Source organism: Chondrus crispus, genomic scaffold, assembly GCF_000350225.1.
Source record: "Chondrus crispus Stackhouse genomic scaffold, scaffold_47, whole genome shotgun sequence".
Classification (NCBI taxonomy): domain Eukaryota; phylum Rhodophyta; class Florideophyceae; order Gigartinales; family Gigartinaceae; genus Chondrus; species Chondrus crispus.
The window spans coordinates 156,976-168,524 of NW_005179373.1; the positions used below are offsets into that span (position 1 = coordinate 156,976).

An 11,549-nucleotide genomic window follows, 5' to 3' on the forward strand; every position below is an offset into this window, starting at 1 on the left:
GACAAGATGCAATTCAGTATATGAAAGATGGCCAGATCCATTTTGGAGTCGTTCAAGCGATTTTTTCTCATGCTGCTACTGCCAAAAGCAGAATAGCTTTAGTCAGGAGGCTGGAAGCAACTACACCCGACAATGGCAATGTAAAAGTTGTGCTAGAGTTTGGCAATGAAAGGCTTAAATACGTGCAATACAAGGGAGATGTGAAGCTGGACTGTGTCTTGCCATCGTCCCTAGTTCGACCGGCATTGTTAATACCAGACCCTTGGGCAGTGTCAAAGCTATATGGGCTGCAAAGAAGGATGAATGATCTACCTGATACGCCTACGACGCGTAAGAACATGAGGTTTTTTGAAGTGGCGGGTTTTAAATACACATCCTTACCGGAACAGGTTTGTGTTTGAGAACTTAAAGCGTCCTGAGTAACAACTACGTCGTTCAAGAGCGAGAATACACGTTCCCGTGCAGCGAGTACTGACATTAGGTGTACGCTTTAGTGTGCAAAAGATGAGATCTGTCACAAAATACAACCTCAATGCACTTCGAGGAGATTGGTGGTGGGTTTAACACAGCGGTGTTACATGGCTTGGCGATGGCACGTAGCCGGTGTGTAGCGCAACGTATGGTCCGGTCGGGATGAGGATGGGTGTCATGACTTGTGTGTGAGTACGCGATCGACCGATCGCTGAGCGTCTTTTCGAATGTCGTATCGCCAGCGGGTAGTCGGTGGTGAGACGAAATACCCTTGGCAGGAAAGCGGGGTGTCACCACGATGCGCATCAAGACCGTAACGGGGTATCAGGGGCTGATATATCGCGCAACGTCACAAAGGTGTTCGATCGCAATTTATGCGAACAGGTTACCGACGGGCATGATTGTCCCCCACTTTGCATGAAGCAACAGCTCGTGTTGATATGTCCGATCGTACGCGGAGCGAGTAACAGGCCTTCAGTCGGGTGCGTCGTGCTTGTGCAGGGAGCAGGGTGGTGTCGGTTGGAAATCCAATTGAGGTCGTGGTCAAAATTTCCGGTTACGTTGACAAGTTGTCACCATTGTTTTTAGCGCGTAACAATACAGGTGCAGGTTAAAATACAATTGTCGCAGATTGCAAGTCCTCTGCGTTTCGATCTAATGAAGACTTTCGCTTCAGACAAACGAGCCATGGTAGTCCCGCGGCTTCGCATATTTCTGACGCGATTTACACCTTTAGTTTTTTGTGCTCCAGTCAAGCCGCACTGAACCGTTCTGCAACTCTCTGGGTGCTGTTCCGTTATCCATGTCAACGGATAGCGTGATATTGGGCAACTGATGGCCTCCCAATTATATCGTAATAGAAGCGAAGGGGGCCCGTCGACGCCTGGGGCAGCAGGTGCAGTCAGAAAAAGAGCCGCGCGCCCCCCTCGAAAGCCTACTGCCACTGACCAACTCGTGTCTGTTCTTGGATCTCTGATAGATTTGTCAAAGGAGCAACTGGTTGAGCTTCGTGATATGAAAGCTTCCAATCAAGGATTGAGAAGAGAAGTCGCCGAGATGAGAAATGAATGGAAACTCAGAAACGAGGCCGATCGGGATGACGTGGAGCGACAACTACACAAAGAGCAAGAGCGCGGGGATAAGCAGCATGTCGAGCAAATGGATGTCTTGAATCAAATCCAGACGAACTTGCGATCAGTAGGCAGAGATCACCGGGATTCAACTGCACGGGATGCGGAAAAAGAGATTTTAGAGGTAAACTCCCAATTCCCATACCGCCATATTGATGTATGTGTATCCAGAAACATGCTGCGTACTCTAACGTTTTTCATATGAACTGGTGTATTGAGACTGTGTAGCAGGTCAAAGCAGCTTCGGTAAGTTATTGGTTACTCGCTTCGGAACGATTAAGTGTTACAAATCAACCATACTGACCGCGGACACATCACCATCTATAGAACTACATTAAGCTGCACGTATCGCTGCAAATTCTTGTTTCGTCACAGGGGGCTGAGCTGTTTGACGCACCATTGGCAACCTCAATCAAGCTGACGAAGGTTGTTATTAGGGCAGCCAGATTTGCGATGCAGTCAGACAAGCCAATTCTGGATGTCAAAAAGTTTCTATCGAGAAAAATCGTGGATAACAGCAAGTCTAAAACGGTCCTTTCAGTAATTTTGCAGGCACACAGCCGCGCTATTGAAGCAATCCGTAGCCATTTCGTATGTTCTGCTCAATCTTACATTCAGCGACTTTGCATTACTCCTGCAACAACGGCACATCATTATACTAACATTGAGTTCCATAATATTTTAGGTCAAGGCATTCCTGCATGCTCTTCCTTCCCACAGCCCTTTAAATCCGATACAGGATGGTCACGGCCGCACAGATCACGAAGAGGAAATGGAAATTGATCACGAAGACGATGAAAATGACTGTGAGGATGCCGAACGAAACAGGGAGTTTAATGCGGCGAAAGTCGCAGCCCTCAGACTTCATGAATCTGGAGAATATAAATTGCTATCTAAGTACGACACTTGCTGGGAGAAGGCCTGTTTCAAGGCGCAAAGGGAGGCCCGATCGTACGCAGCTAACTACCGCGACAATTTATTGAGGTTCTGTGATTGTGGGACCTTGCCCGAAATTCCCAAGGCTCAGAGAGATACTCGTAAGATGATTAGCGTTTTTTCCTTAGCATTACCGAGGATGAAAGTTGGGAACGGCATCTAAATGATGGCATCTGGGGATCGATCGGGTTTGCGTCTGTCTCACGCGCCACAGTGGGCGAAGGAGGTCACGTGGCTGAATCGGAAACTAAAGCGCATGAATTCAGTGTCAAGCAATGATCGTGGGGAGCTGGATCTCGAGGACGAAGCAAACGTGGAGGGAATGAATGGAGATATTGAGACAGGAATCCAGTTTGGGAATCTGTTGGTGGCTCACTTGTTAACGGAAGAGGAGGAGGACAAGCTGGATGACTTCTGATTTTGTTTTTGGAAGTGGGGAATGTCAAGGATACCCCTATCCCTGCAATAGAAGTATGACACATGCTTGCGCGAATAATAATAAAACTTTGCTGTGGTTGCTTTCCTGGATTAGTTCAGTTGCATGTGGTGAAAGCAGAGAAGAAACGGTTCTCTGAAAAAATGCCTCGGCATCGTCGGCGTCAACTACGGAAACGGACCAACAGTGTCCTCAGTGTGCTCCACAGAATATTTGCGTGCTATTTTCCGCGATACGTCTTGCATACAATCCAAAAGAGTACTTGCGGTCCATGCCGCGCGACGAGTGTAGAGGGGTACCTGACCGCTACAATTACTCTCCAAAAAATCAAACGCAATTTTTTCGAGAGATGCCTCAGTCACGTCCCCGGAAAGGACAGTGCACATCATCATGATCAACCAGTCAGAACGCAAGAATGCAGGTGTGGGCTCCGACACTGAAGGCTTGAAATAGACGGGGCCGGATCGAAAAGGCGGGGGTAGAATAATAGATAAAAGGGGAGGGATTGGGGGAAGTACAACCGAGAAAGTCCGCATCCATAAGAGGCTCAAAAAAAGGGGCAAAGCGCCGTGCAACACAATCCAGCGCTGAATCGAAAACTATCCAGCGGGTAAATCAGGTCGACTGGGCGGTGTGCCTTTTGGATCCAGCGGCCAAAATAGGGTCGTGAAGAAGATTTTTGACATGTCCTGCTGGGCCATATTCGCAGGTGTAGTACAGTAGCCAAGCACCGGTGCCCTTGTGCGCTACGCCCGATTTCAAAGGCTTTCCGGAGTGACTTGTCGTGACTCAGAGTGACTCATATTTCCGACTAAAGGGGAGTGCCCCAATTATTGAACAGTGCCCTAATGTTCGAAACACACATATTATTTGAAAAAAGTGTCATTTTCCGGGCCCGGGCCAGCAGAAGACCTCTCTCCTCACCCTATTATGCCTCAATGCGGTAAACGACATGGATCAATTTAAAAACAAATGTGCTCATTGGCTTCAGCGGTGTCTGGTACCCTATTGTCAAGAACGTCACAGAAAGGGCGGGCAAATTCGATCTGATATTCGAATTCATGTCTCGAAGACACGAAGTTACCGCTCTTTTCCGCACCGAGCTTAAGTTCATGATCCATATGCTTTTATGCATGAAGTCCTTTGCGCCTGCTAACGGCGCATTCCCACGTCGGCGCATTCCCACGTTTCGAGACTCCGCACCCTCTCTCCTGCCATGAAGGGCGCCACAGCTGCACGTCGCAATCAACGGAACATTGAACATGCACTGTCTGCGGTCCGGGCTGGCTCAACGTACCGCTATGCAGCTGCGAAACACCGTATACCCATGACTACACTTTATTATCGAGCAATGCAAGACGGGCCGCTTCTCACTCGCACCAAAATCGGCCCAGGACGACGCCCGGCATTGACTGAGTTCGAAGAACAACTTGTTGTAGAAATGATATGTCGGTACGCAGAACAAGGACTACCGCTCCGATGCCAGCATGTTCAGGAAGCTTTTCGTCAACTCATCAGTCGCATGCCCTCCTCTCGAAAAATGCTGCTATCTTTTGTCAATGCACGTCCTGGCCCGAAATTTTTGCGCCTTTTTATCAAGCGTCATGGTGATAAACTGAAATTGGGGCTTCCATTACGTCAAGAAGCAGTTCGGTATGCAGCGTGTAACGCAATGACTTTGACAACTCATTTCGCAACGTTAGAGAAAATTATCAAGGACAACAACATTCATGGGAGGTGCATATGGAACCTCGACGAAACTGGGGCAATTCCGGCAAAAGATTGCAAGGGTGTTTCTGATGCTAATTTTTATTTGACTCGTGCAGGGACAAGGGATGCAAAAGTTGGGCATTTTATGAATGTCAATCGTGTCACGATGATGCCCGCAATATGTGCAAATGGAGATGCCATGAAGCCCTTGTTGGTATTCAAGGGAAGTCCCTTACCTTTTCGTCAGGTTGTGCGAGATGGGATTACTACGACTGATAGCGTAGCAGACTTCTTACCATCCGAATCCTTCCTGGCGTGTCGTCAAGAAAATGGGGGAGTCAATAATGAGATATTCTACAACTGGGCCATTCACCTTGTGAAACATGTCCACCGGCACACGCCAAACGGTCATAAGACACTGCTAATCCTTGACGGGTATCGTTCCCATTTGTCGATTAAGGTCATCAATTATTTACATCATAACAACGTAATCGTTTACGCACTACCAGCGCATACCAGTGGAAAGACACAGCCACTAGATGTCGTTCTGTTCTCGCCTTTCAAAAAGTATCTTAGGGATTCAATGGATTTGGTGGTGTCGCGGGACAGCATAGACAAATTTGACGTATTCGACTTTTGCGGCATGCTGCGAGATGCCTACGAAAAATCGTTCAGCAGGAAAAACATCATCACCTCTTTCCGTAAGTCAGGGATGTGGCCAATGAATCCGAGGCAGCTTCTGTCTGCTCCCAGGCCAGCAGGGCGTGATAATTTGGAAGAGGTAATGGACGTGGACCGGATGTGTCGGCAAATGGAGGCAAAGCGGATGGAGATAAGGGACACTGTCATAGGGGCCAACGCCAAGATTTTACATTCTGGCTATCTATACACTACAGAGGGCCTCGTTCTGACGTCTGCCAATGCTTTGGCACTGGCGCAAGAAAAGTGGGCTCGTGTCGCTTTGAAGAAAGTAATTTCTGAAGAGAGAGCAAATCCCGTAGCCATGGATCGTGCCCGGCGGAGTGCTAAGAGCAAGAAGGAATTTGACCGTTGCCGCAGTGCGGCGTGGCAGCGAAGGGCTCGCTTGGCAGGATTATCTGTAAAAGCGTTCAATGCGAACGTTCGTTCAATTGAAGAGAGACGTGCAGTTGCGCGCAGGCGTACTTTGAACAAGAAGGCAATTGGGATTCGGAGGCAGTTTGAGCCGTTTCTCGATTTGCAGCGGCCTTAAACTGGTGACGTGGCAGTCGATTTTCATACATACAGTGTCTGTTTTTGATATAAACTTTTTTGTTTGTTCGATCTTTGGGGCAAATTTGACATGTAGAAAACCTGTGATTGCCTGCGCGTCCGTGACAACTTTGTAGCTTTCTGTGTCATCGACTGCATTGCGGTGCAACGTTGTGGTGAAAAACACACCACACGGAGTCCGTAGAAAAAAAGATCGTCAAACCGAGCTCAGGAGGGTCTTTTTTAATTAATTAAGTTCGTTTTGTTCAATAATTGGGGCACCCCCCCTTTAACTGGGATAGAATGTGAAGGCCATCCTAGCAGCAGGTATTGCTACCTGCTGCCAGGACAACCTTTCAAATCTTCGGCCGCGCTGCTTTTTGCCTTTCCCAGACATTGAACCATCTGCTAGCAGCTTCCATACCCGACATAAAACTAGCTCTAGCAGCTGTCTTCATGTCTTGGAAACGCAAACAGCCAACAGCAACGCCGCAGCCGTTCGTATGTAGGCTGGGCTCAACGAATAAATGTAATCTTAACGCATGTAGATGATGGAATATATTCTGTAGCCAACATGCCCGCACACTTCTGTAGCATAAACACCCCCGCGGGGAGGGGTGTATGCGTCCAGTCCTATAGACCTCGGATCGCCGAGAACTGGATGAAGCACCCCGCACACACGGGACCGGGCGCGGGCCTTGGTAGCAGTGTGGTAGAGCGCGGTCGGGTCGGACGCGCGCACGCGCGAGCGGATCTACGCCTCGACGCCCCGGTGCGGTACTGGTAGACGATCCAGTACCGACGGGCGGAGGCGGATCCGGGCTCGCTCGCATGCTGGCGCGTCCTTGCCCGCGCGGTCCCTTGCCTAGAACGGACTAGAGTAGGCCCGTCGTTCTAGTAGAGTAAGCGGCAGAGCTGACCTAGACGGAGAGTCGTGGACAAGCTCGTGCTTGTCCTTTTCCTCCGTCGTCGGTCGCTCGCGTACTTAATGTACAAAGTATTCTATCATAACAGTACAGTACCGATGTACTGTAGGGGGCTACTGTACTGCGGGTCAGCCTGCACTGTAGCGCTGTCAGGCATCGGGCTGACAGTGCACGTGCGTGTCGCGCACACGTGTGGGTCCGTACTGTAGAGCTCCGGCTCTACAGTGCGGGATCCAATCTAGATCTAAATCTAGTTTGCCGTTATACCACACGGCCTCCCCGTCAAGCGTGACCGTCCGCGGGGACGTGTGTTTAAAGGGAGCCTCGTGTGTCTCTGTCCGTCGTCCACCCCTCGCGATATTTCCAATTATAACTTCCTGTCTTCGCGCCTGATTTCTTCTGCCCCTGTCGCGGAGTATCCGGACCCCTACTCGTCGTGCTCTTCCGTGCTGCCGTGCGCTTCCGCCTTTCGGCTTCCTTGTCTGCCCTAGCGCGGGCTTCCGTGCCGTATCGCCCGCTCCGCCCTTCTCTCCGTGGCGTGTGTTGCTCGCTCCAACCATCATCTCCTACGTGCTCTCGCGACTGACACCGTTTTCACATGTCGCCTCCGTCACCATCCACCCCGCCGGCGCTTGCTCATGCGGCGCCGGCCGACGAAGCTGATGGCGTGCGGCCCGTGCCGCATCTGCCCCCGTGTCTCGGTGACGCGGGTGGCGTGTCGCCCGCTACAACTTCGCCTTTCCAGAGGACCCGGCCGTCGAGGGAGACCACGCTGTCCGACAACTTGGGGGGCGTCCCTGGTCGCACGGCTAGCTACCGTGCCGATGGCGGGGGTCGTGCTCCGTGCCCCTCTGCTGGTCCCGTCGCCGCTGCAGGGCTCGTCGAACCCGCTGCGAGTGACGCTGTTCAAGCTGTGGCCCCCTTGGTCCTCGGTCCCGCCACGAGGGCGGACGAGTCGGGCCCCACGAGTACCACGTGTTGGTTCGGCGTTCCTCTGCTGCGGTCCAACCCGCTGCCGCTCAGCGACCTTCAGCATCCGTGGGCTCGCCACGCTCGAGTGGGCGTGACAGTGGGGGAGGTCCTGGCGAGCCCGTATCTTCGCCCTGACTTGTTGCGCATACGCAAGATCAGCGAGGCCGGCCTCACGGACCAGTCCGCAGTGGCGCTTGCCCGTCTCCTTGCCGAAGGAGACGGCGTAGCTTACTAGATTCCCGACACCATACGTGGGGATCGAACCTTTGCCTTCGGACTGGAGGAGGTACTGTACGTGGACCGGATGGCGACTTACTTGTCCGGGTTCGCCCCGGACCGTCCGCGCCGCTTTGTCCTGGCAAAGATCCTGGGGCTCTACGTGTATCCGCGCCCGTACGCGTACACGAAGCCCCGGGTCGCGCTGCAGAAATCGGCCGCCACCCTGATGCGACTCCACGGAATCTCCGTGGCTCATCGGGACTGGGCGGCCTGCAGGGGATCGTCTGAAGAGGACGGTCGCGTCTTCGCGTCTTCCACCTTCGAGCAGGGGCTTTCCCCCGGTGACTTCCCCGCGCTCCCGAGGACGGTTCACGACACGTTCCCTTCGCTCGAGATACACCCCCTGCTTCCGTTCGTACTGAAACATTTCGGATATGCCGCCGTGGACCCGAGCCATCCCGCTCGCTCCCTCCTGCTCGATAGCTGTGAGAAAGAGTGGACATGGTCGATTGGTAGCGCCCTTATGGCCGAAGTCGGCGGGCACCATCGGGTGTTTGTTCATCCCAACGAGACGGTGTCGTATCTGTCCCTGTCTCGCCTCGCGTCCAACTTCCCCCCTGTCCCGCCCCATCCGCTCGAGCGAGATCCGGCGGCCGCACCCTGGACGCTCCAGGGTGTCCTATCTCTGATGACGCGAGCGTCCGAGGTGAGTGAGCGTCACTACCGCTACTGGCTGGACTTTGCGACGGGCACACGAAGCCCTTTCCTCTTGTACGACGCAAGAATGGACGCCTTCGCGTCTCGTGCGGCAGTGTCCCCAGAATCGGCCGGGGCGAGGGGGAGGCGTGGCGGCGTCGGTTCCGGGCCGAGGCGGAACCGCGGTAAGCGTTATCGAGATCTAGATGCTGTAGCACCGATCCCTCTCATGACGGGTGCACACCCGTTTCATTCCAGTCCCCCTCGTGGGGCGGACGAGCGAACAGTTCCGCCCGTCTCGCGGGGAACAGTCCTCCCCGTGCCGCCTCTGAACGACTTCGCGGTCGCTGCTCCTTCAGGAGTGGCAGTTCGAGACCTCTCCCTGACGAAGGAGGACGTCACATCTGTACCCGAACTCGCGCGTGCATTGGGGCACGCCAGGGACCGGACTTGGGTCGTGGGGGATCTCCTCTCGACGCTGGTGAGCTGGTTCTTAACGCGAAGTAGCGAGACTCGCCGTCTCGGCGGTGAGCTGGACGCGGCGTCCATTTCGGTGCAGCGGTTGCAACGCGAACTTGCGTCGGCGCGGGATGCTTCTCACCGTCAAACCAGCGCGTACGAACGCGCCGTCGCGGACCGCGATCGGTACCGTCAAGAGAGAGATGGATTGCGGGCTGCTCGGGCCTCTACTGCGCACGAGGCTGTCCGCCAGCCACGCAGATGGCCCGATCCGTATGCCGTTCCGGGGGCCGGTCCCCTCGTGCCGTATTGTTCGAGGGCAGCTTCGGTCCCCGCTCGCGGAGGCGCCTCGTATCAGAGGGTCTCCATGCCCACTGTCGAGGAGCTCGCGGAGGGCCCGCCGCGGAACGCCGACGTTCCGCGTCACCCCGGGTATTGTCCCCCGGGGTCGTTCGACCATGGCTGTAAGGACCGTAGCCACGATATCGGCCGTTGAGGCGGTCCGGGTCATCACCAGGGACGTCGTGTGCCATTCGTAAAGATGTTTGCCTTTGTTGCCTTCGTCCCCGTCCGCTCGGTGCGGCGGGTACTGTCCTACTCCTCTTTCAATTTTTTTCTTTCCTCGTACCGACTCGCGGCCTCCCAACACAGCATGCCACCCAGAGCTGGTGGTGCTCGCTGCCCGCGCGTGGCTGCGTGCGCGACGACTAAGCGTTCCGCAGCCATGGTGTAGTCCGGGTCAGGGATCACGGAAGACCACCACTGCCTCGCCCTTGCGGGCATGACGTCAGGGGAAGGGAGCGTTAGCGCGGGGCGGTCGGTACTGCCCCTCGCCGCCCTGACGTATGTGTACCTGCCCCTCGCCGTCGTTAACGAGAGCGCTACACGTCCTGCCCCGAAGGGTCTGGTCTTCTTGGAGGCGGGAGCGAAGTAAGAGCGCTCGTGGGTCGTGGGCAGCGCGGTTGCCTGTCATTCCCGTCGTCCCGTGAAATATCCGGCGCACCCGCGGCCCCACTCTGATCAGTGGGTCTGTGATCAGTGGGCACTGATCACAGACCGGCGAGGAGTGTCGTACAACATCGCCCTTGCTGTAAAATTTGACAAAATTTTAGATTCCAAATTTTTAGCAAATGAAGTCCGCGTGGAAGCGCCTGGGCCTCGCAAGCTCGGCCCGCGGCGCTCCCCGAGGACTTTTTCCGGCGCTCCTCGCGCTCCGTCTTCCTTACTCACCCCTTCCTACACCGACTTCCCTTTTTTATGCGTCGATCCCGTCCGCCGCCGTGCTCTCGTTCGAGATCAGAGGCGGAAGGCGGAAGTCTTCGCTGTAGCGGAAGGGGCCCCCGTCACCACAGGGAATCGAGGCGGTTGTCGATAATGACTCGTAGTTGAAAAGGGAGGGTGTTGCGCTCTTCCTGACGGGAGTGTCCTTGTGCGTAGACGCAGACTTCGCGATCCGCGCGTGTCTCCCACCTGTAGAGGGGTTGTGACGACGTAATACTCGCTCGTCGGGGTTCGTCCCGGTATTCAATTGGCACCGAGGTTGTGAATACATCCTTGTCTTTTCTCTGTGCCATCTCCCCTGTCTCTCGTGCCTCCTAGGGGCTTCGGGCGAGATCGCTCCTCCTTGAAGATCTGTCTGTTCGCGTCTGTGCGGCGAGCCGTGTGCCCCTTATCGATATGAGGGTGTCGCCTTCCTTACGGCTCAGAGGGCCGTTTCCCTTTTCGTTCTCCTCGTCGGTTCGAGGGTCGACTTGCGTAAGGCCGCACGTACTGCCCTCTCCTCTCTGCCTCTTGCCGGCGGCGGTTGCGATCCCTGTCCTGTATTTGGGGTGCTGATACGTGTCGACGTCTTCGTGGGTTCTCGTAAGAGCTGGGATCTCCTCGGGACACTTCTGCTTTCGTATGCTACCCCCTGTCTCTAACCGCGGGCGAGTCGAGATTAATCGTGACAGAGCGCGAGCGCTTGTGGTTGCGTGCTGGCGTCGTCGCTCCCTCTGGCACTGGCTCTGTCCGTTAATACGTCTTGACGTCGGGCGTCGTCCGATTGCGCGACATTCCGATGAGAGCAGCTGTCCTTCCACGCCTCTCTTTCCGGTCTGCTCGTGCAGCCTGACGTTTTGTTCCGCGAAGGAGCGGTTGAGGGCCCCCTCCTCAAGCGTGAACGTCCGCGTTCACGTTTGAGTTGAGGTCCATGGCGGTGTGTCTCCGGAGGCGTTGGGCGTAACGAGACACCAACTCCTCCGGGACGTGAGTCCGTGCAGTCCAGGTGGGCGTGTCGTAATCTGCCCACTTGATGAGGAACTCGATCTTTGCGTCTTCCATATCTCGGTGCTTCAGTAGTCGCTCAACAGCGTACTGTGTTCC

General features: G+C 54.5%; 3 protein-coding genes across 3 annotated transcripts; 2 read left to right on the plus strand and 1 right to left on the minus strand.

Annotated features, from left to right (window-relative positions):
* Positions 1-67: 67 nt before the first annotated feature.
* CHC_T00006600001 (hypothetical protein) lies at positions 68-478 on the minus strand. Its single transcript, XM_005719165.1, has one exon. The coding sequence runs from the start codon at positions 476-478 to the stop codon at positions 68-70; it is 411 nt and encodes a 136-aa protein (XP_005719222.1).
* An 827-nt stretch (positions 479-1,305) lies between these two features.
* CHC_T00006601001 (hypothetical protein) lies at positions 1,306-1,806 on the plus strand. Its single transcript, XM_005719166.1, has one exon. The coding sequence runs from the start codon at positions 1,306-1,308 to the stop codon at positions 1,804-1,806; it is 501 nt and encodes a 166-aa protein (XP_005719223.1).
* Positions 1,807-2,054: 248 nt separating this feature from the next.
* Positions 2,055-2,700, plus strand: CHC_T00006602001 (hypothetical protein). The gene is made up of 2 exons (XM_005719167.1): positions 2,055-2,192; positions 2,287-2,700. The coding sequence occupies exons 1-2, from the start codon at positions 2,055-2,057 to the stop codon at positions 2,698-2,700; spliced, it is 552 nt and encodes a 183-aa protein (XP_005719224.1).
* Positions 2,701-11,549: the final 8,849 nt, after the last annotated feature.

Coding starts and splice junctions, on each gene's coding strand:
- CHC_T00006600001 (XM_005719165.1), bottom strand. CDS start 478: ATGTCAGTACTCGCTGCACGGGAACGTGTATTCTCGCTCTTGAACGAC.
- CHC_T00006601001 (XM_005719166.1), top strand. CDS start 1,306: ATGGCCTCCCAATTATATCGTAATAGAAGCGAAGGGGGCCCGTCGACG.
- CHC_T00006602001 (XM_005719167.1), top strand. CDS start 2,055: ATGCAGTCAGACAAGCCAATTCTGGATGTCAAAAAGTTTCTATCGAGA. Junction 2,193..2,286: donor AAGCAATCCGTAGCCATTTC/GTATGTTCTGCT, acceptor ATAATATTTTAG/GTCAAGGCATTCCTGCATGC.